This window comes from Salmo salar, chromosome ssa07 (genome assembly GCF_905237065.1).
Source record: "Salmo salar chromosome ssa07, Ssal_v3.1, whole genome shotgun sequence".
Lineage (NCBI taxonomy): Eukaryota > Metazoa > Chordata > Actinopteri > Salmoniformes > Salmonidae > Salmo > Salmo salar.
Window position 1 is genome coordinate 31,210,949 of NC_059448.1, and position 25,525 is coordinate 31,236,473.

Below are 25,525 nucleotides of genomic sequence, written 5' to 3' on the forward strand. Positions count from 1 at the left end.
GAAATCGGACAATGTGGTTAAATAAAGGAGAGTCTTGTCTTTAAAATGGTGTAAAATAGTCATATGTTTGAAAAATGGAAGTTTTGGGATTTTTGAGGAGTTTGTAATTCGCGCCATGCTCTACCATTGGATATTGGCGAGGCGTTCCGCTAGCGGAACATCTAGATGTAAGAGGTTTTAAGCACTCTTGTTGCAAATTCGATGAGGCTCTTTTGTTCAGATAACGGTAAGTGGACTGGAAGCAGGGCATGAATGGGATAACATCCAGTTGTTTGTGTCATCCGTTTTGGGAAGGTACCTGTGTAATTGTGCACCCAACTCACTCAGGTGCTTCACTATATCCCAGTTGACATTGTCCGCTTGTTCATTTGCACACAAAAAAAGCATACAATGATGGAAAGACCTGTGTGTTGTCCTTGTTAAATGGTTGAAACTTTCAATTTCAACACGAGGTGAAGAGGATAACCTCACCTTGAGACCAGAAAAGTGTGGAGCATTAGCTTCATGTGGGAAACGGTTGAAGCGTTGAACCAACACGAGGTGAAGAAATAAACTCACCTTCCTTTAGACTAGAAAGACGTGAGACCGTGGTCCACACGTTGAAATGGTTAGAAACTCTGAAACTCTCAACACGAGCTGAAGAAAATGAACTTAACCTGTTGGGGCTAGGGGGCAGTATTTTCACGGCTGGATAAAAAAACGTACCTGATTTAATCTGGTTACTAATCCTACCCAGTAACTAGAATATGCATATACTTATTATATATGGATAGAAAACACCCTAAAGTTTCTAAAACTGTTTGAATGGTGTCTGTGAGTATAACAGAACTCATTTGGCAGGCAAAACCCTGAGACATTTTCTGACAGGAAGTGGATACCTGATGTGTTGAATTACCTTTAAGCCTATGCCATTGAAACACACAGGGGTTGATTAATGTTTTGGCACTTCCTATTGCTTCCACTAGATGTCACCAGCCTTTACAAAGTGTTTTGAGTCTTTTACTGTGAGATCTGACCGAACAAGAGCCATGGAACGGTGATGGCCGATTAGACTCTGGCGCGCGAGTTCATGTTGGGTACCCTCGTTCCAATACGTTATAAAAGAGAATGCATTCGTCCACCTTGAATATTATTCATGTTCTGGTTAAAAAAGGCCCTAATGATTTATGCTATACAACGTTTGACATGTTTGAACGAACGTAAATATATTTTTTCCCCTCGTTCATGACGAGAAGTCCGGCTGGCTTAGATCATGTGCTAACAACACGGAGCTTTTTGGATATAAATGATGACCTTTTTTGAACAAAACTACATTCGTTATGGACCTGGGATTCCTGGAAGTGACATCTGATGAAGAGAATCAAAGGTAATGGATTATTTACATAGTATTTTCGATCTCTCCAACATGGCCCTTTGTCTGTATCGCAAAGCGTATTTTTCTGGGCGCAGTGCTCAGATTATTGCAAAGTGTGATTTCCCAGTAAGGTTATTTTTAAATCTGGCAAGTCGATTGCGTTCAAGAGATGTAAATCTATAATTCTTTAAATGACAACATAATATTTTACCAATGTTTTCTAATTTTAATTATTTAATTTCTGGTGCTGACTTGACTGCCGGTTATTGAAGGGAAACGATTTCCTGAACATCAACGCCATAGTAAAACGCTGTTTTTGGATATAAATATGAACTTGATAGAACTGAAAATGCATGCATTGTCTAACATAATGTCCTAGGAGTGTCATCTGATGGAGATTGTAAAAGGTTAGTGCATCATTTTAGCTGGTTTTATGGTTTTGGTGACGCCTGTCTTTGAATTGACAAAACATTACACACAGCTATTGTCAATGTACTCTCCTAACATAATCTAACTTTATGCTTTCGCCGTAAAACCTTTTTGAAATCGGACAACGTGGTTAGATTAAGGAGATGTTTATCTTTCAAAGGGTGTAAGATAGTTGTATGTTTGAAAAATTTGAATTTTGACATTTATTTGGTTTCAAATTTGCCGCTCTTGAAATGCACCTGCTGTTGATAGGGTGCACCACGGGTGGCACGCTAGCGTCCCACATAGCCCCAAGAGGTTTAAGTATCAAAAGTAAAAGTATAAACCATTGCAAATCCTTGTCTTAAGCAAACCAGACGGCACCATTTTCTTTTTCATTTTTTAAATTGACGGATAGCCAGGGGCACACCCCAACACTGAGACATCATTTACAAATGAAGCATTTGTGTTTAGTGAGTCCGTCAGATCAGAGGCAGTAGGGATGACCAGGGATGTTCTCTTGATAAGTGTGTGAACTGTACCATTTTCCTGTCAAAATGTAACGAGTACTTTGGGTATCAGGAAAAATATATGGATCAAAAAGTACATTATTTTCTTTAAGAATGTCAGGAAGTAAAAGAAAAAGTTGACAAAAATATAAAAAATAAAGTAAAGTACAGAACATTTTTACTTAAGTACTTTACACCACTGGTTATAACTAGCTTAATCGGAAACTATATGATACACCCACACAATGACATTTTTCCTCCACGTTAGCGGAATTTATTGAAGCTTAAGATACTGGTCAAAAATGGAATAGGAAAAAAAAGTAAAACATGTAAGAACATAGAAATCAGCAAAGGACACAATAAAAAAAAAAAAAAAAAATCTACAGTATTGCAATTGTCCAACGTGTATCAAATACCGGGGGAAACATACTGCAACTACTTTCCCAACCTATGAAAAGCTGAAGCTTGTTCGAAACTGGTACAGTACCAGTATATACAGTTGAGGTCGGAAGTTTACATACACCTCAGCCAAATACATTTACACTCAGTTTTTCACAATTCCTGACATTCAAGCCTAGTAAAAATTCCCTGTCTTAGGTCAGTTAGGATCACCACTTTATATTAAGAATGTGAAATGTCAGAATAATAGTTGAGAGAATAACTTATTTCAGCTTTTATTTCTTTCATCACATTCCCAGTGGGACAGAAGTTTACATACACTCAATTAGTATTTGGTAGCATTGCCTTTAAATTGTTTAACTTGGGTCAAATGTTTTGGGTAGCCTTCCACAAGCTTCCCACATTGAGTTGGGTGAATTTTGGCCCATTCCTCCTGACAGAGCTTGTGTAATGGAGTCAGGTTTGTAGGCCTCCTTGCTCGCACACACTTTTTCAGTTCTGCCCACACATTTTCTATGGGATTGAGGTCAGGGCTTTGTGATGGCCTTGACTTTGTTGTCCTTAAGCCATTTTGCCACAACTTTGGAAGTATGCTTGGGGTCATTGTCCATTTGGAAGACCCATTTGCAACCAAGCTTTAACTTCCTGACTGATGTCTTGAGATGTTGCTTCAATATATCCACATAATTTTCCTGCCTCATGATGCCATCTATTTAGTGAAGTGCACCAGTCCCTCCTGCAGCAAAGCACCCCCACAACATGATGCTGCCACCCCCATGCTTCACGGTTGGGATGGTGTTCTTCAGGCTTGCAAGCCTCCCCCTTTTTCCTCCAAATATAATGATGGTCATTATGGCCAAACAGTTCTATTTTTGTTTCATCTGACCAGAGGACATTTCTCCAAAAAGTAAGATCTTTGTCCTCATGTGCAGTTGCAAACCGTAGTCTGGCTTTTTTATGGCGGTTTTGGAGCAGTGGCTACTTCCTTGCTGAGCGGCCTTTCATGTTATGTCGATATAGGACTCGTTTTACTGTGGATATAGATACTTTGTACCCGTTTCCTCTAGCATCTTCCCAAGGTCCTTTGCTGTTGTTCTGCGATTGATTTGCACTTTTCGCACCAAAGTACGTTCATCTGTAGGAGACAGAACGCGCCTCCTTCCTGAGAGGTATGACGGCTACATGGTCCCATGGTGTTTATACTTGCGTACTATTGTTTGTACAGATGGACGTGGTACCTTCAGGCGTTTGGAAATTGCTCCCAAGGATGAACCAGACTTGTGGAGGTCTACACATTTCTTTTCTGAGGTCTTGGCTGATTTCTTTTGATTTTCCCATGATATCAAGCAAAGAGGCACTGAGCTGTATGTCATGTCCTGACCCTAGTAAGATGACATTTTCTATAGTAGAGTAGGGCAGGGCGTGACAGGGGGTGTTTTGGGTTGTTCTATGTTTTCCATTTCTATTTCTATGTTGGGATTGTTTGGGTTGATCTCTAATTGGAGGCAGCTGATCCTCGTTGCCCCTGATTAGAGATTATATTTAACCTGTTGGGGATAGGGGGCAGTATTTGCACGGCCGGATAAAAACGTACCCGATTTAATCTGGTTACTACTCCTGCCCAGTAACTAGAATATGCATATAATTGTTTGATTTGGATAGAAAACACCCTAAAGTTTCTAAAACTGTTTGAATGGTGTCTGTGAGTATAACAGAACTCATTTGGCAGGCCAAAACCTGAGAAGATTCCAAACAGGAAGCGCTCTCTCTGACTATTTCTTGGCCTTGATCATCTCTATCCAAAACAGGGGATCTCTGGCATAACGTGACATTTTCTAACGCTCCCATAGGCTCTCAGAAGGCGCCAGAACGTTGAATGGTGACTTTGCAGGCCATGGCTGAAAAACAGTAGCGCATTTGGATAGTGGTCGATCTGAGAACAATGAGACTGGGGGCGCGTGCACGAGCCGACACCATGTTTTTATTTTTTCGTCTTTGAACGAAAACAGGGTTTCCCGGTCGGAATTGATTTTAAACAGCGTTTGACATGCTTCGAAGTACGGTAATGGAATGTTTTGAAAAGTACAGAGATCTTGATGAAAACCTGCTCCAGAGCGCTCAGGACTTAATACTGGGGCGAAGGTTCACCTTCCAACAGAACAACTACCATAAGCACACAGCCAAGACAGCGCAGGAGTGGCTTCGGGACAAGTCTCTGAATGTCATTGAGTCGCCCAGCCAGAGCCCAGACTTGAACCTGATCGAACATCTCTGGAGAGACCTGAAAATACAGTTGAAGTCGGAAGTTTACATACACCTAGGTTGAAGTTATTAAAACAAATTTTTCAACCACTCCACACATTTCTTGTTGACTAACTGACTTGACAAAACCATATTTTATCTACTTTGTGCATGACACAAGTCATTTTTCCAAGAATTGTTTACAGACAGATTATTTCACTTATAATTCACTGGATCACAATTACAGTGGGTCAGAAGTTTACATAGATTACAGTGTCACAGCTGTTTGAATGATCAGACCAAAGCGCAGCGTGTTCGTAGTTCCACATTATTATTTATTTAACCGTGAAACGTAATGCAAAACACCAAAACTTGAAATAACGAAAACAACAAACCGTGACGCAGAGAGGAAAACACACTACTCAAAATGAATAACCCACAAAACAGGAAGAGAAAAACCCCTACTTAACCTCTATGGGCTAGGTGGGACGCTTGCGTCCCACCTACTCAACAGCCAGTGGAATCCCGTGGCACAATATTCAAATACCTTAGAAATGCTATGACTTCAACTTCTCAAACATATGACTATTTTACACCATTTTAAAGACAAGACTCTCGTTAATCTAACCACACTGTCCGATTTCAAAAAGGCTTTACAACGAAAGCAAAACATTAGATTATGTCAGCAGAGTACACAGCCAGAAATAATCAGACACCCATTTTTCAAGCTAGCATATAATGTCACATAAACCCAAACCACAGCTAAATGCAGCACTAACCTTTGATGATCTTCATCAGATGACACTCCTAGGACATTATGTTATACATGAATGTTTTGTTCAATCAAGTTCATATTTATATCAAAAACCAGCTTTTTACATTAGCATGTGACGTTCAGAACTAGCAAACTTCCGGTGAATTTACTAAATTACTCACGATAAACGTTCACAAAAAACATAACAATTATTTTAAGAATTATAGATACAGAACTCCTTTATGCAATCGCGGTGTCCGATTTTAAAATAGCTTTTCGGGCAAAAGCACATTTTGCAATATTCTGAGTAGATAGCTCGCCATCACGTGCTAGCTATTTTGACACCCACCAAGTTTGGCCCTCAACAAACTCCGATTTACTATAAGAAAAATTGGATTACCTTTGCTGTTCTTCGTCAGAATGCACTCCCAGGACTTCTACTTCAATAACAAATGTTGGTTTGGTTCAAAATAATCCATAGTTATGTTCAAATATCCTCTGTTTTGTTCGTGCGTTCAAGACACTATCCGAAGGGTGACGCACACGACGCGTTTTGTGACAAAAAAAATTCGAAATATTCCATTAACGTACTTCGAAGCATGTCAACCGCTGTTTAAAATCAATTTTTATGCGATTTTTCTCGTAAAAAAGCGATAATATTCCGACCGGGAAACCCTGTTTTCGTTCAAAGACGAAAAAATAAAAACATGGTGTCGGCTCGTGCACGCGCCCCCAGTCTCATTGTTCTCTGATCGACCACTATCCAAATGCGCTACTGTTTTTCAGCCAGGGGCTCCAAAGTCATCATTCAACGTTTTGCCGCCTTCTGAGAGCCTAAGGGAGCCGTAGGAAGTGTCACGTTACAGCAGAGATCCTCAGTTTTCAATAAAGAGAGTGTAGAAGGCCAAGAAATGGTCAGAGGGGGCACTTCCTGTAAGGAATCTTCTCAGGTTTTTGCCTGCCATATGAGTTCTGTTATACTCACAGACACCATTCAAACAGTTTTAGAAACTTTAGGGTGTTTTCTATCCAAATCAAACAATTATATGCATATTCTAGTTTCTGGGCAGTAGTAATAACCAGATTAAATCGGGTACGTTTTTTATCCGGCCGTGCAAATACTGCCCCCTACCCTAGAGAGGCTAAACTAATAACACACAAATGATTGTATTTTTCTTGTCTATGTTGAAAATATAATTTAAACATTCACAGTGTAGGTTGGAAACAGTATGTGAATCCCTAGGCTAATGACTTCTCCAAAAGCTAATTGGAGTCAGGAGTCAGATAACCTGGAGTCCAATCAATGACACGAGATTGGAGATATTGGTTAGAGCTGCCTTTCCCTATAAAAAACTCACAACATTTGAGTATGCTATTCACAAGAAGAATTGCCTGATGTGAACCATGCCTTGAACAAAAGAGATCTCAGAAGACCTAAGATTAAGAATTGTTGACTTGCATAAAGCTGCAAAGGGTTATAAAAGTATCGATAAAAGCCTTGATATTCATCAGTCCAAGGTAAGACAAATTGTCTATAAATGGAGAAAGTTTAGCACTGTTGCTATTCTCCCTAAGAGTGATTGTCCTGCAAAGATAACTGCAAGAGCACAGCACAGAATGACTAATCCAAGACCAAGACATAGATTATTAAACTCAGGATTAACAATGCTGGATCTGTTAGGAGGGGGATATCTGTCAGTCATCACATTAGATACAGAATTAAAATCTCCACCTAAGATAATTTTGATATCCTGAAATACACCTATAACTCTTCAAATTCTTGAAATAATATCCTGTTGTTTTGTTTGTTGTTGGATGCATAAATATTCCCTAATAAAAACGTTTCACTGTTGAAATTCACTGTCAAAATTAACCAACGTCCAGAGTGGTGAGTCTTACTACTGATGACCTTCCCTTTAAATGCACCTCTTAAAACTGCTACACCTGCAGACTGGTTGTTGCCAGATAACCAGATATCGTTACCCCATTGATTTTACCAAAAAGATAGATCGGAAGAACATGCATGAGTCTTGTAGAAAGTAAAAGTTTGCATTAAACCGTTTGCAATACAGGAAAATAGTCTTACATTTGAGTAAATTACGAATACCCCTGACATTAATTGAACAAAGAGATAAAGACAAACTTCAACCAAGCTAATATAAGCTTTTCCTAAGGATATGTAACTCAAAAGGATTTCCATCCCATTATCCTCTCCAACAAAAACAAACAAATACAGGTCATAAAGTTACCAAAGAATTCTTACTCCCACAAGGGGGAGACATTGTGTAGACTTTACAATAAGCAGTTATTCACCTAGAGTTAGTGTTTAGTTTACCAGTTCTCAGGTCAGCCTTTTCTCATTCAAGTGTTTGTGTACATTTTTTTATAATAAAAAGGCAGCTTTTCACCTGGCAATTAGGCAGTTTTTTTGGCCTGCCAGTTGTGTCCGAGTTAGACTCTGGCTCTCTCAAATGTTCTGATTTGGCCGCATTTCTTTCCCATCGACGATCACTCTTGCACCGATTTAAATTAAAAAAATTAAAAACTAATTCCCTGCTTTTCGAGCTGCAGCCACCATCGGCTACAGTTTCTCTCTTGTCACTTTGTCCGCTGAGGTCAGATCCTCATGAACCTCAATTTTTGCTTGATGAGGAATTCACAATTCTTCACTCGCCTCCAGAGAAAATCCCGTGTAGAACTGTTGGTGAACTGGATGATGGTTGTCCTCGGTCTCTTGTCTTGATCCTTACACATAACCATCAACTTCTGGTGTAGAAACAAGAGTGTGGCACTTCTGATTTCCATAGGATACCTGATGATTAACAATATTTCTAGTTTCGAAGTCAGAACCCATCACACAGCATTGTTGAAAACTCATTCTGATTTCTAGAATGCATTGTAGCCATGGACATTAAAACCAGATAGTTGGAAAAGATATCGGGACACCTTGCAATCATGATGCAATATGCGCCTACTCATGCAGACTGCACTTGCTTTAAAGTTACAGAGATCTAAACCAACAACTGCAGAAATGCAGGTCCTACGAGGAAACCCGATTCGTGGCCTTACGTGAGTAAAACATTTAAACGTTAACCCTCGCAAGGCTGCCAACCCAGACAACATCCCTAGCCACGTCCTCAGAGCATGCGCAGACCAGCTGGCTGGTGTGTTTACGGACACATTCAATCAATCCCTATCCCAGTCTGCTGTCCCAACATGCTTCAAGATGGCCACCATTGCTCCTGTTTACAAGAAAGCTAAGGTAACGGAACTAAATGACTATCGCCCCGTAGCACTCACTTCTGTCACCATGAAGTGCTTTGAGAGACTAGTCAAGGATCATATCACCTCCACCCTACCTGTCACCCTAAACCCACTCCAATTTGCCCACCGCACCATTAGGTCCACAGACAATGCAATCGTCATCACACTGCACAATCTCATCTGGACAAGAGGAATACCTACATAAGAATGCAATTTATTGACTACAGCTCAGCATTCAACACCATAGTACCCTGCAAACTCATCATTAAGCTTGAGACCCAGGGTCTCGACCCCGCCCTGTGCAACTGGGTCCTGGACATCCTGAAGGACCACCCCCAGGTGGTGAAGGTAGGAAACAACATCTACACTCCGCTGATCCTCAACAATGGGGCCCCACAAGGGAGCGTTCTCAGCCCCCTCCTGTACTCCATGTTCACCCACGACTGCGTGGCCATGCACGTCTCCAACTCAATCATCAAGTTTGCAGACGACACAACAGTGGTAGACTTGATTACCAACAACGACGAGACAGCCTATAGGGAGGAGGTGAGGGCCCTCGGAGTGTGGTCAGGAAAATAACCTTTCACTCAATGTCAGCAAAACAAAAGAGATGATCGTGGACTTCAGGAAACAGCAAAGGGAGCACCCCCCTATCCACATCCTGTCGGGCTGTATCACCACCTGGCACGGCAACTGCAATGCCCACAACCGCAGGGCTCTTCAGAGGGTGGTGCGGTCTGCACAATGCATCTCTGGGGGCAAACTACCTGCCCTCCAGGGCACCTACAACACCCGATGTCACAGGAAGGCAAAAAAAATTATCAAGGACAATAACCACCTGAGCCACTACCTGTTCACCCCGCTTCCATCCAGAAGGCGAGGTCAGTACAGGTGCATCAAAGCTGGGACAGAGAGATGGAAAAACAGCTTCTATCTCAAGGCCATCAGATTGTTAAACAGCCACCACTAGCACAGAGAGGTGGCTGCCTACCTACAGACTTGATATCATTGGCCACTTTAATAAATGGAACACATGTCACTTTAATTATGCCACTGTAAGAATGTTTACATATCTCGCATTACTCACCTCATATGTACAGTTGAAGTCGGAAGTTTACATACACTTAGGTGGGAGTCATTAAAACTCGTTTTTCAACCACTCCACAAATTTCTTGTAAACAAACTACAGTTTTGGCAAGTCGGTTAGGACATCTACTTTGTGCATGACACAAGTACTTTTTCCAACAATTGTTAACAGACAGATTATTTCACTTATAATTCACTGTATCACAATTCCAGTGGGTCAGAAGTTTACATACACTAAGTTGAGTGTGCCTTAAAAAAGCTTTAAAAATTCCAGAAAATGATGTCATCGCTTTAGAAGCTTCTGATAGGCTAAGAAGGTGTACCTGTGGATGTATTTGAAGGCCAACCTTCAAACTCAGTGCCTCTTTGTTTGACATCATGGGAAAATCAAAAGAAATCAGCCAAGAAAAAACATTGTACAGGTACAAAAGTATCTATAGCCACAGTAAAACGAGTCCTATATCGACATAATAGAAAAGCCAGACTATGGTTTGCAACTGCACATTGGGATAAAGATCATACTTTTTGTAGAAATGTCTGATCTGATGAAACAAAAATATAACTGTTTGTCATAATCACCATCGTTATGTTTGGAGGAAAAAGGGGGAGGCTTGCAAGCCTGAAGAACACCAACCCAACCGTGAAGCACTTGGGTGGCAGCATCATGTTGCTTTGCTGCAGGAGGGTGCACTACACAAAATAGATGGCATCATGAGGCAGGAAAATTATGTGGATATATTGAAGCAACATCTCAAGACATCAGTCAGGAAGTTAAAGCCTGGTCGCAAATGGGTCTTCCAAATGGACAATGACCACCAAGCATACTTCCAAAGTTGTGGCAAAATGGCTTAAAGACAACAAAGTCAAGGTATTGGAGTGGCCATCAATGGGATGGTTCTGACCTCAATCCCATAGAAAATGTGTGGGCAGAACTGAAAAAGCATGTGCGAGCAAGGAGGCCAACAAATCTGACTCCGTTACACCAGCTCTGTCAGGAGGAATGGGCCAAAATTCACCCAACTTATTGTGGGAAGCTTGTGGAAGGCTACCTGAAACGTTTGACCCAAGTTAAACAATTTAAAGGCAATGCTACCAAATACTAATTGAGTGCATGTAAACTTCTGACCCACTTGGAATGTGATGAAAGAAATAAAAGCTGAAATAAATCATTCTCTCTACTATTATTCTGAAATTTCACATTCTTAAAATAAAGTGTTGATCCTGACTGACCTAAAACAGGGAATTTTTACTAGGATTAAATGTCAGAAATTGTGAAAAACTGAGTTTAAATGTATTTGGCTAAGGTGTATGTAAACTTCCGACTTCAACTGTATATACTGTATCCTTCACTATCTATTCTTTACTATTATTGCATCTTAGCTGCTATGTCACTGCTCATCCATATATTTTATACTTATATATTCTTATCACATTCCTTTACTAGATTGTGTGTATTACGTTTTGTTGTTAAATTGTTAATATTACCTGTTAGATACTGCTGCACTGTCAGATCTACAAGCATAAGCATTTCGCTCCACTCTCAATAACATCTGCTAACCAGGTGTATGTGACCAATACAATTTGATTTGAAAAACATAGCAGCCAGCATTTATTTGTTTTTGAGCATCTGATGATCTAAGATAGTGAGTGATGAACATTAATTTCTCTGGTCCCTACTGTTGCAGTCATGACGCAAGTGGCACTTTGCTGTCAAATACTCCCAAATGTTTCTAGTATGACCAGTTGTTTTCAGCAACTAGTATTTTTTTTAATTTGGCAGTCATATTGGCAGGTTTGCTAGCAACAAATTATTTAGCTAGCTTCTAGCCTAGTGTTTGATATGCAAAGTGATCTCCTCATAATGAACAGTGTTGAGTGTCCTGAAGAGAAGACAAACTTTTCTAGCTTTGCCAGGCAAAATCAAAGCATCATCAGCTCATTGTTATGGATGTATCCAAATTAATGTCAATAGAAAACAGCTTGAACAAACTCAAATGCAACTACTTCGCTGTAATTCTGGCTGCAGAGGTGACTGTGTTAGCCGTAGCTAGTTGGCTAGCTAGGAAGCAAGGGACAAGAACGTTTCCACCGAGCATGGCAACAGAACATAGAACGAACAACTGGGTTGCGACCATAAATATCAAAAGACTGGGTCGTTTCTCTAGCAACCAAAATATGAAGAAGTATGAATTATCTTTTAAAAATGTAAATATCAACACAAAATGTTAATTTCTACCCCTAAATGTGTGCTTTAGTATTATCTTCTTTGCCAACTGTGGTATAAGCGGGACAAACGCCTCCGTTATGCACATTACCTTGGAAAAATTTACTCCGCAAAGGGACTTGGCTCCGACCTCGTTCCGCTACGTCGTCCATTATTTCCAAAGTAATGTACAGAATGTCTGCATTTATCCCTTACATAAGTGAATTTGAACTGATGACACCTCCGAATAGGGGGACTAGATACATAAAGTGCTTCCATTTCTAAATAGTAAAACAGATTTGTATGAAAATATCCTAAAATAAAAAGGTGCTAAAATGAAACATTTGATCTCAAATCCAAAATGCTGGAGTAAAGAGCCAAATTATAAGTTTTAGCTTCACTGTCCAAATATATACGTAGGGGAGTCTATAACCAATAAATAATTTCATAAATCCTTGTAACTTTTTATACCTGGGCCTAAACCGTCGAGGACAGACATTTGTCCTCAAAAGGCAATGTCTGCATGCACCACACTCATCCACACACGTGCACACCACACAAACACACACACACCCACCCCGTGGGCTTTCAGTGCAGTAAATAAAGCTGTCAGCAGGCAGCGGTTCACACTGACGTCCACTTACACACACCACACTCACTCAACCCATCGCCACACACACACACTCACCATTGGCTTTAAGTGCAGTGAGGAGTGCGGTTAGCAGGCAGCGGGTCACACTGACGTCCACCAGGTCAGGCAAAGCGTCCAGACGGAGCTGGGAGGGAAAGTGGTAGAGAAGAGAGTCTGGGTATTCCCCTTGGTCCTCCTCTATCTGCTGCAACACCTAATACAGGACAGGAGGGGAACTGGAGTTAGATAATACATAAGAAAGAGGGATGGGGAGGGGGGTGGAGTACGGGATGGAGAGAGAGAGATGGGGAGAGGGATAGAGAGAGGGATGGGGAGAGAATGTGTGTGTGTGTTATGTTTGTGTCCTTACCTGCATGTGTGTGTTTGTTCTAACCTGTGAGTTGGCATGTCCGGTGCGAGGTGGGTATTTATCCCTCATGGCGGGCATCCAGCAGGCCTGGCAGCGCTTGGCGAAGGAACGAACATCTACAACGCCCAACACACTCCCACACACACCGAGCTCATCCTCCAGCACCATGCTGTACTCAGGACACAAAGCCAGGCAGGGCCCCAGACACCTGCAGACACACACACACACGCATATAAATACACAGGCACACAAACTGTTGATTATTTGTCCTCGAGCTCGCACGCTCAGAGACGCATATCCTTTTCACACTATTCTGCCGACCTGAACCATGCGTAACAAAGCCAGCTCAGTACAGCTTGGTTCGACTCATAGCATAGCATAGGAACAGACACATACACACACACACACACACACACACACACCTGTCTCCGATGAGGTCAGGATGTGCTGGGCTGAAATCAGGGCTCCCCTGGGCTCTCTGTTGAAGCTGGCGCACCATACGATACAGCTCCACCTAGGGGACAGGAGGTATAACACAATAATATAACAAAAATAATCTATACACACAAAGTCACCATACAATACAGAGTCAGTCAGCTGACAGAACGACGTGTGTGTGTGTGTGTGTGTGTGTGTGTGTGTGTGTGTGTGTGTGTGTGTGAAAATGTCCTCTCACCTTGTCCTTGTTGTGGTAGGGTCGTATGTTGTAGAGTCGTGAGGTGGGGAAGAGAGGAGGAGGGTGGCTGAACAGTTCACTGTTACTGCCTATAGGGAGAAGCATCTGTAGGACAGACAGAAAATGTCAAACAAGCTGGTGAAAGTAAGCAAGGCACAACACATGGAAAATAAATGTATTTTAAATGAATACATGTTCTTATACATGCGCTTACATTAAACGACATAATACACACAGACTGGACTTTTTGCAAACTGGAAACCACATCCTGAGGCCACATTTATTGTAGCTGGGGATTTTAAGAAAGCAAATTTGAGGAAAACGTTACCGAAGTTCTATCAACACATTGACTGTAGTGCTCGTGCTGCTAAAACACTTGACCACTGCTACTCCAACTTCCGGGATATCTACAAGGCCCTCCCCCGCCCTCCCTTTGGCAAATCTAATCACGACTCCATTTTGCTCCTCCCTTCCTATAGGCAGAAACTCAAACAGGAAGTACCCGTGCTAAGGACTATTCAACGCTGGTCTGACCAATCAGAATCCATGCTTCAGCAATGTTTTGATCACGCGGACTGGGATATGTTCCCGGTAGCCTCCGAGAACAACATAGACGAATACACTGAGATGGTGACTGAGTTTATCAGAAAGTGTATAGGAGATGTTGTACCCACTGTGACAATTAAAACCTACCCTAACCAGAAACCGGGGATAGATGGCAGCATTTGCAAAAACTGAAAGCGCGAACCATCGCATGGCAAGGTGACTGGGAATATGGCCTAATACAAACAGTGTAGTTATTCCCTCCGTAAGGCAATCAAACAGGCAAAACATCAGTATATAGACAAAGTGGAGTCGCAATTCAACGGCTCAGACACTAGAAATATGTGGCAGTGTCTACAGACAATTACAGACTACAAAGGGAAAACCAGCCACGTCGCAGACACTGATGTCTTGCTTCCCGGAGAAGCTAAACACCTTCTTCGCCCGTTTCGAGGATAATACAGTGCACCGACGCGGCCTGCTACCTAGGAATGTGGGCTCTCCTTCGCCATGGCCGACGTGAGAAAGATATTTAAGCGTGTTAAACCCTTGCAAGGCTGCCAACCCAGACAGCATCCCTAGCCACGCCCTCAGAGCATGCGCAGACCAGCTGGCTAGAGTGTTTACGGACATATTCAGTCTCTCCCTATCCCAGTCCCACATGCTTCAAGATGTCCACCATTGTTCCTGTACCCAAGAAAGCAAAGGTAACTGAACAAAGTGACTATCGCCTGCAGCACTCACTTCTGTCATCATGAAGTGCTATGAGAGACTAGTCAAGGATCATATTACCTTACCTGACACCCTAGACCCAATTTGCTCACCGCCCCAATAGATCCACAGACGATGCAATCTCCATCGCATTGCACACAGCCCTATCACATCTAGACAAGAGGAATACCTACTGTATGTAAGAATGCTGTTCATTGACTACAGCTCAGCATTCAACACCATAGTACCCTCCAAGCTCATCATTAAGCTCAAGGCACTGGATCTGAACCCCGCCCTGTGCAACTGGGTCCTGGACTTCCTGACGGGCCACTCCCAGGTGGTGAAGGTAGGAAACAACACCTCCACTGTGCTGATCCTCAAAACTGGGGCCCCACAAGGGTGCGTTCTCAGCCCTCTCCTGTACTCCCTGTTCACCCATGACTGCGTGGCCATGCACGCCTCCAACTCAATCATCGAGTTTGCAGATGACACAACAGTCGTAGTCCTGATTACCAACAATGACGAGACCTGGGAGTATGGTGCCAGGAAAATGACCTCTCACCTAACAGCAACAAAACTAAGGAGTGAATCGTGGACTTCGGAAACAGCAGAGGGAGCACCCTCCATCCACATCAACGGGACCACAGTGTAGAAGGTGGAAAGCTTCAAGTTCCTCGGCTTACACATCACTGACAAACTGAAATGGTCCACCCACACAGACAGTGTGGTGAAGAAGGCTGTATCACAACCGGCTGTGATTGGCAGTCCCATATGGCGGCGCACAATTGGCCCAGCGTCATCCGGGTTTCGCCGGTGTAGGCCTCATTGTAAATATGAATTTGTTCTTAACTGATTTGCCTACTTAAATAAAGGTAAAAAAAAAATATATAAAATAAAACAGGAGGCTGAAGAATTTTGACCTAAAACCCTAAAACTTTTACTGATGCACAATTGAGAGCATCCAGTCGCGCTGTATCACCACCTGGTATGGCAAAAGCAACGCACGCAACCACAGGGCTCTCCAGAGGGTGGTGCAGTCTGCCCAACACATCACCGGGGGCAAGCTACCTGCCCTACAGCACCCGATGTCACAGGAAGGCCAAAAAGATCATCAAGGACAACAACCACCCGAGCCACTACCTGTTCACCCTGCTATCATCCAGAATGCGAGGTCAGTACAGGTGCATCAAAACTGGGACCGAGAGACTGAAAAACAGCTTCTATGTCAAGGCCATCAGACTGTTAAATAGCCATCACTAGCACATTAGAGGCTGCTGACCTATATACATAGACTTGAAATCACTGGCCACTTTAATGTTTACATATTTTGCATCAGTCATCTCATATGTATAAACTGTATCCTATTTCACTGAATCTTAGTCTATGCCGCTCTGACATTGCTCATCCAAATATTTATACATTCTTAATTCCATTCCTTTACTTTAGATTGTGTGTATTGTTAGATATGACTGTACTGTTGGAGCTAGAAACACAAGCATTTTGCTACACCCACAATAACATCTGCTAAACACGTTCATGTGACATAAGATTTGTTTCACACACACACACTGTCCTACCTGCAACTCTCCGGACACTCCCCCTTTGAACACCCAGGGTTCTGACTCCACCCCCAGTAACTCTGCCCCCGTGGTCGTCCCGCACCCTATCAGAGATGAGAACCCACCTGTCAATCACACAGCATTTAAGGAAGACCATGCCCAATTCCATAACGACCCAATGAGGTTTCAGGGTTGAAGGATCAGGGGTCAGAGGCAGTGGAGGGGTCAGGGTTGAGGGGTCACCTCTACTCACAGTGGAAGCAGTTCCTCCAGGAACCCAATGGAGAGCTGTCACTCAACACACGCCCATCTTAGACAGAAAGAGAAAAGGGGGGAGGACAGATAAAGGGAGAGGTGGAGAGAAAAGTAAATCTTACAGTGTATGCTTTATCCAAGTTGAAATGTTTTTCTGTTCTTAATCTCTCACACACACACACACACACACACACACACACACACACACACACACACACACACACACACACTACTCACACACTACTCACACACTACTCACACACTACTCACACACTACTCACACACTACTCACCGAGCCAGCAGATGAAGGCCTTGGCCACCAGTGCAGTGTTTCTGAGGTCCCATACGTAAGGGTAAAGGTCATACAGCACGGCCTTGCTCACTCCTCTCACTACACTACTGTGCAGCGCTGCAATCTCCTCACACACACCTAGGAAACCGGCCGCTCGGCCACGCCACTCCTCCGCCTGCAACACACACACACACACACACACACACACACACACACACACACACACACACACACACACACACACATGAATGCACACACACACAAGCATGCAGACACACACACGCAGGCGCACACACTCGTGCACACATTACCTAGTACCCTTGCACATCGACTCGGTACTGGTATACCGTGTATATAGCCATGTTATCGTTACTCATTGTATTTATTCCCAGTGTTATTATCTTTCTATTATTTTCTATTTTTCTCTCTGCATTGTTGGGAACGCCCCATCAGTAAGCATCACTGTTAGTCTACACCTGTTGTTTGCAATGCATGTGACCAATTATTTTAGATTTTTTTATCCTTTATTTAACCAGGCAAGTCAGTTAAGAAGTTAAGTTAGTTCTTATTTACAACGACGCTGGGCCAATTGTGTGCCGCCCTATGGGACTCCCAATCACGGCCAGTTGTGATACAGCCTGGATCCGAACCAGGCTGTATCTACAGCCTACAGACCGTGTCTGTAGTGACGCTTCTAGCACTGAGATGCAGTGCCTTAGACCGCTGCGCCACAAATACAAAGTTATTTTTTGACATACTGTACATACACACACAAAGTTGAGATGCCATCACAGATACAGTAAATGGGCACACACAAACACACAGACCTTTTGCGGCGGTCCCTTCTTGTCGTTAGCGCTGACCAGGTGGCAGTGTTCTTTGAGCCAGGTGAGGTCCTGTAACAGTCTCTGGGCTGACGGGCCGTGCTCATGGGGAAGGTAGTGGAGACCTACCAGCAGCCGGATTTGGGACTCGCTTAGAGGAGCCTTCCCAACACACAGCACCCCCCCTGAACCCCTTGGCTGGCCTGGCCCTTGTCGGAACTGGTTGTTGTGGAGTTTCTTCCCTCTCTCCTCTCCGTCTCCTCCCTCACTCCTCCCTTCTTTCTCCCCCCTCCTCACCCCTTCCTCTCCCTCAGGGCTGGAGGGGGGAGGGCTGTCCCCCTGCGGAGGTTCTCTAGGGGGTTTGGGGCGACCTTCTCTGGTGGTGGGGTGACAGTTTTCACTCTCTAGGGTCCCTGACCTTTGACCCAATGACCTCTGGTCTGCCTGTCTGCTCTGGCGACCTGTGGAGAAGTCACACATATAGAACTGGAATTATAGAATTACAATGAGAAGTATAGAATTAAATTGAGTAGAATTAAAATGAGAATTATAGAATTAGAATGAGTAGATTGATAGAATTAGAATTGACACAGATCTGAATCCACATCAACATCAGGATGAACAGTTGAGATCAAGCTTCTGTGTCTTGAGTACCTGACACACACACACACACACACACACACACACACACACACACACACACACACACACACACACACACACACACACACTACCTGGCTGCAGTGGTTGGCTGAGCTCTTCCATCCAGTCGTGCAGTGCAGTAGACAGCGCCATCTCTGGACAGTACTGGTACTCCTCATCTACACACACATATATGTACACACACCATGGTTAGGAACACACAAACCATGGTGAAGAACAAACACACACACACACACACACACACACACACACACACACTATGGTGAGAAATACACATTCACTCACACACAAAACAACAAACACCAATGGATCACTAGTCACTTTCATAATGCCACTTTAATAATGTTTACATATCTTGCATTACTCATCTCATATGTATACACTGTATTTTATACCATCTTGCCTATGCTGCTCGGTCATTGCTCATCCATATATGATGATACACACAAATCCTTTACTTAGATTTGTGTGTGTTAGGTAGTTGTTGTGGAATTGTTAGATTACTTGTTAGATATTGCTGCACTGTCGGAACTAGAATCACAAGCATTTCGCTACACTGCTAACCATTTTGATTTGATTTGATATGACACACATGGTTTGTCAAAATGTATGTGAAAAGTAGTTCAGTCAGAACTTGAGTAAAATGTATACATGATGATGTCCCAGTCAGATCATGTATCACACTGGCCTGAACCCCAACATCATATCGTAACCCTGGTGATAGCGGTTAACCTCTATGTAACCATGGTGAAAGTGGTTACCCCTAGGGGTGTGGAGGCACTGAGTGTTCTGATTCTCAGCCCACTCACACGCTCCAGTCCTCTCTTTATCTCTCTCACACACTCCCTCTCTCTCTCTCTCCCTCCCTCCCTCAATTGTCTCTTTAACCATTCTCTTTCTCCTTTACTGTCCATCGCTCTTCCATCCTTCCTTTCTGACCTCACTCACTTCATGTCTTCTTTTCTTCACCCCTCACTTGTCTTTTTGATCTCATGCTTTTGCGCTTAATTTCTCTTTCCTCTCTTGAATGACTCCCTCTTTCCTTCCCTCCCCCTTTCCCTCCCTAATCCCTCTACGATGTTGTCACTGTGGATAACATCAGTCTAATGGTCTACTGCTCTGACAGTGTCAGTGGACCCAGTGTGTGTGTGTGTGTTAATCTATAAACACCCTGCCGCTTACCTGTCCTATTTAGTTGACATCAACCTTCCTCCTCTCTCGCATCTATCCTTCCTCCCTGCCTCCCTCACCCACTATCCATCTCTCTCCTTCCTCTCTCTCCCCCTCCCTAATCCCTCTATGATGTTGTCACTGTGGATAACACTAGTCTAAGGGTCTGCTGCTCTGATAGTGTCAGTGTACCCAGTGTGGTGTGTGTGTGTGTGTGTGTGTGTGTGTGTGTGTGTGTGTGTGTGTCACTTATCTGTCCAAAATGATCCTTCCTCCCTGCCTCCTCTCTCCCTCACCCACTATCATCCCTTTCCCTCCTTCCCCCTCCTCTCTTTCCTCCCCCATCCCTCACCCACTCCCCCCCTTACCCCTTTTCTTACCCTTCTTCTTCTCCCTCCCAGTGCGGTACCAAGTCCCCAGCGTGTGCAGGGGTATGTAGTTGGCTTCGAACTCACAGTTGGGGTTAAGCAGCAAGCCCCGGAGTTTGGTGGCAAGCTGGGGGTAGCGACCCTTGAAGGGACCCAGGAAGAGACGTCTGGAATCAGAATCATAATAAGAGTCAACCTTATTCACCAAGTACATTTGCATGTACCAATAATTTCACGTGGTGAAATGGTGCTGACAATATCTTACAATAAACAAAATATACAAGACATTATCTTCTCATCTTATTTCATCTTATCCTACCTGGAGTCGTAGTCATTTGCGTGCAGGTTGTCCCACACCAGAGGAGGGCGCTGTAGGACAGACTGTACTTCAGACAGACCCTCTACACTCAGCTCTCTAGAGATTACCTTACTACCTGGGGGGAGAGAAGCAAAATGACATTTTATATATTATAATATATATTAAATATATACAGCCAGGTCCATAATTAGTGGCACCCTTGATAAAGATTAACAAAAAAGATGATAAAATAAATAATACAAATACTGAGCTATATTGTATGCCCCCAAAAATTGGTAAACAATAAAAAGTTATATTGTTTATAAAAAAGATAGGTAAAATGTATTGACACCACAGTTTTCAATACCCTACCTTGCGAGGATAATGGCACTTTTTCTAAAATGTTTTTGAGATTGGAGAACACATTGTGAGCGATCTAAGAGGACAGACACACCGAAAAATCTCACTGCTGATAGGTACTTAGCACAGTAGGCCGTTCCTTCTCTTGCTAGAACAAAAGATGTACTGTGCTGCGTACCAACCTGGTACCGACGAACCTGTCGTTACTACTTGCAGAATCGCAATGCTCGTCAGTGGCGGATAAATTGACTTCGAGCCGATCAGAGAGCAGAAACCTCCACGTGAGAGAGCCGACAGGAGTGAGAACAAAAAGTGGAAAAAAGGGCACTTTTCTCAGTGTAATCCCACCCGTTTTATCAGAAGGATAGGTAGTTAATGAACTCCCCCAAAGTATAGATATACTGTAGAACAGCTAAGATAATGAAGCAGAGCCAGACAGAATACCTGCCTAGCGCAGGGATGCAAGTGCATCATTGCACCTAATTGAGTGGTTTTGCACGCCCGTGACCCATTATTTGCTCTTATGATTCAGAGGCATATGAAAACACTAAAACTGGAAATACATTTCTCTCAGTAACATATTCAAACAACGAAGAAAATCTTTCCATTTCAAGCCCAGATTGAAGTAGAATTCATTTAACTGTGATCAATCCATGATAAGGACATGTGCTTGAAGGAAGATCCGAGGGAATGAATTAATAAACTGAGGGAAAACATTTTTATGTTGATAGCATGGTTTTTATATTGGGGGAATACATTTTTATATTGAGAAAAAAAAGGGAACGGAAGAAAAATAACGAGGGAATGGATTAGCCTGGCCTGTTTTTTCTCACCGACAGGGCTCAGTACAATTGCTAAAACAATAAAGCTACATAATGCATATATTTTTTCTAGAGCAAGTCTTTACATCTAGCTAACCCTTGTTGGCAATCACAGAGGTCAGACGTTTTTTTGTAGTTGGCCACCAGGTTTGCACACATCTCAGGAGGGATTTTGTCCCACTCCTCCTTGCAGATCTTCTCCAAGTCATTAAGGTTTCGAGGCTGATGTTTGGCAACTTGAACCTTCAGCTCCCTCCAGATTTTCTATGGGATTAAGGTCTGGAGACTGGCTAGGCCACTCAAGGACCTTAATGTGCTTCTTCTTGAACCACTCCTTTGTTGCCTTGGCTGTGTGTTTTGGGTCATTGTCATGCTGGAATACCCATCCACGACCCATTTTCTATGCCCTGGCTGAGGGAAGGAGGTTCTCACCCAAGATTTGACGGTACATGGCCCCGTCCATCGTCCCTTTGATGCGGTGAAGTTGTCCTGTCCCCTTAGCAGAAAAACACCCAAAGCATAATGTTTCCACCTCCATGTTTGACGGTGGGGATGGTGTCTTGGGGTCATAGGCAGCATTCCTCCTCCTCCAAACACGGCGAGTTGAGTTGATGCCAAAGAGCTCCATTTTGGTCTCATCTGACCACAACACTTTCACCCAGTTGTCCTCTGAATCATTCAGATGTTCATTGGCAAACTTCAGACGGGCATGTATATGTGCTTTCTTGAGCAGGGGGACCTTGCGGGCGCTGCAGGGTTTCAGTCCTTCACGGCGAAGTGTTACCAATTGTTTTCTTGGTGACTATGGTCCCAGCTGCCTTGAGATCATTGTCAAGATCCTCCCGTGTAGTTCTGGGCTGATTCCTCACCGTTCTCATGATCATTGCAACTCCACGAGGTGAGATCTTGCATGGAGCCCCAGGCCGAGGGAGATTGACAGTTCTTTTGTGTTTCTTCCATTTGCGAATCATCGCACCAACTGTTATCACCTTCTCACCAAGCTGCTTGGCGATGGTCTTGTAGCCCATTCCAGCCTTGTGTAGGGCTACAATCTTGTCCCTGACATCCTTGGAGAGCTCTTTGGTCTTGGCCATGGTGGAGAGTTTGGAATCTGATTGATTGATTGCTTCTGTGGACAGGTGTCTTTTATACAGGTAACAAGCTGCGGTTAGGAGCACTCCCTTTAAGCGTGTGCTCCTAATCTCAGCTCGTTACCTGTATAAAAGACACCTGGGAGCCAGAAATCTTTCTGATTGAGAGGGGGTGAAATACTTATTTCCCTCATTAAAATGCAAATATATTTATAACATTTTTGACATGCGTTCTTCTGGATTTTTTTGTTGTTGTTATTCTGTCTCTCACTGTTCAAATAAACCTACCATTAAAATTATAGACTGATCATTTCTTTGTCAGTGGGCAAATGTACAAAATCAGCAGGGGATCAAATACTTTTTTCTCCTCACTGTACGCACTACCCTCTGTAGCGCCTTGAAGTCGGATGCCAAGCGGTTGCCATACCAAGCGGTGAAGCATCCAGTCAAGATGCTCTCAATTGTGCAGTTGTAGAACTTTGAGAATATGAGGGCCCATGACAAATATTTTCTGCCTCCTAAGGGGGAAAAAGAATTGCCATGCCTTCTTCACAACTGCGTTGGTGTGTTTGGAACATGATAGATCCTTAGTGATGTGGACACCAAAGATCTTGAAGCTCTCGACCCGCTCAACTTCAGCTCCGCCAATGTAGATTGGGGCGTGCTCGGGCCTCCGTTACCTGTAGTCCATGATCAGCTCCTTTGTCTTGCTGACGTTGAGGGTGAGGTTGTTTTTTTGGCACCACACTGCCAGGTCTCCTCCCTATAGGCTGTCCATCGTAGTCGGTGATCAGGCAAACTTAATGATGGTGTTGGAGTCATGCTCGGCCACGCAGTCATGGGTGAACAGGAAGTACAGGAGTGGACTAAGTATCGAGGGTCAGCGTGGTGAATGTGTTGTTGCCTACCCACACAACCTGGGGGCGTCACATCGGAAATTACAGGATCCTGTTGCAGAGGGAGGTGTTCAGTCCCATGGTCCTTAACTTAGTGATGAGCTGGGAGGGCACTATGGTGTTGAAAGCTGAATTGGAGTGGGTCTAGGGTATCCGGGAGGATACTGTTGATGTGAGCCATGACCAGCCTTTCAAAGCCCTTCATGGCTACCGATGTGAGTGCTACGGGGCGGTAATCATTAAGGCAGATTACCTTCGCTTCCTTGGGCACAGGGACTATGGTGGTCTGCTTGAAACATGTCGGTATTACAGACTCGGTCAGGAAGAGGTTGAAAATGACAGTGAAGACACTTGCCAGTTGGTCCGCGCATGCTTTGAGTACACATCTTGGTAATCCGTCTGGCCCCACGGCTTTGTGAATGTTGACCTGTTTAAAGGTCTTGCTCACATCAGCTACCGAAAGCATATAGCATCGTCTAGAACAGCTGGTGCTCTCGTGCATGCTTCAGTGGTGCTTGCCTCGAAGCGAGCATAAAAGGCATTTAGCTCGTCTGGTAGCCTTGCGTCACTGGGCAGCCTGTGGCTGGGTTTTCTTTTGTTGTCCGTAATAGTTTTCAAGCCCTGCCACATCCGACGAGCGTCAGAGCCGGTGTAGTAGATTTCAATCTTAGTCCTGTATTGATGCTTTGTTTGTTTGATGGTTCGTCTGAGGGCATAGCAAAATTTCTTATAAGCGTCTGGATTAGTGTCCTGCTCCTTGAAAGAGTAATCCATGGCTTCTGGTTGGGATATGTACGTACGGTCACTGCGGGGATGATGATGTCAATGCACTTAATGATGAAGCCGGTGACTGAGGTGGTATACTCCTCAATGCCATTGGATGAATCCCGGAACATATGCCAGTCTGTGCTAGCAAAACAGTCCTGTAGCGTAGCATCCGCGTCATCTGACCACTTCCGTATTGAGCGAGTCACTGGTACTTCCTGCTTTAGTTTTTGCTTGTAAGCAGGAATCAGGAGGATAGCATTATGGTCAGATTTGCCATGGAGGGCAGGGGAGAGCTTTGTATGGATCTCTGTGTGTGGAGTAAGGTGGTCTAGAGTTTGTTTTTCTCCTCTGGTTGCACATGTGACATGCTGGTAGAAATGAGGTAAAACGGATTTAAGTTTGCCTACATTAAAGTCCCCGGCCACTAGGAGTGACGCTTCTGGATGAGTATTTTCTTGTTTGCTTGTGGCCTTATAGAGTTGGTTGAGTTTAGTCTTAGATCCAGTATCAGTTTGTGGTGGTAAATAGATGGCTACAAATAATATAGATGACTCGGACTCATGGACTCGTTAAAGGAAAAAGCTTCTTCCAGTTTGAGGTGAGTAGTCGCTGTTCTGATGTCCAGAAGTTATTTTCGGTCATAAGAGACGGTAGCAGCAACATGATGTACAAAATAAGTTAAAAACAACGCAAATTTTTTTTTCAAAATAGCACAGTTGGTTAGGAGCATGTAAAACATCATCCATCCTCTCCAGCGCGATTTTGCTGCTAGCTTACAGCTGAAGCCATCATCAATTCACTACCCAGTAATGACGTCATTCCTCGTTAAAGAGACAGCGCACACTTTTATAAAATAAGCTACTTCTATGCAGCCAAAACAAGCTCAATAACTCAATGCATGCACACACTCGTGTGCAGTCATGTGAATAGGCTGAGGCTACATCTTGATTTACCCACTTTATCAATAGAGATTTATCATTACATTTTAGTCATATAGCAAACACTTATCTA

The 25,525-nt window shown here is 43.4% G+C and overlaps 1 protein-coding gene across 2 annotated transcripts in view; it reads right to left on the reverse strand.

The window, feature by feature from the left end:
- Positions 1–25,525, reverse strand: part of si:dkey-183c6.8 (protein O-GlcNAcase) — a 50,815-nt gene that overhangs the window by 6,658 nt on the left and 18,632 nt on the right. For both annotated transcript variants that reach the window (XM_045721869.1, XM_045721868.1), the window contains exons 7-17: positions 20,600–20,714; positions 20,293–20,447; positions 18,814–18,900; positions 18,083–18,540; positions 17,256–17,430; positions 16,962–17,018; positions 16,727–16,812; positions 13,896–14,000; positions 13,642–13,733; positions 13,244–13,427; positions 12,907–13,063 (exon numbers count right to left, since the gene is read on the reverse strand). In XM_045721869.1, the coding sequence (XP_045577825.1) occupies positions 12,907–13,063; positions 13,244–13,427; positions 13,642–13,733; positions 13,896–14,000; positions 16,727–16,812; positions 16,962–17,018; positions 17,256–17,430; positions 18,083–18,540; positions 18,814–18,900; positions 20,293–20,447; positions 20,600–20,714 (1,671 nt within the window). The remainder of the gene's footprint in view (positions 1–12,906; positions 13,064–13,243; positions 13,428–13,641; positions 13,734–13,895; positions 14,001–16,726; positions 16,813–16,961; positions 17,019–17,255; positions 17,431–18,082; positions 18,541–18,813; positions 18,901–20,292; positions 20,448–20,599; positions 20,715–25,525) is intronic.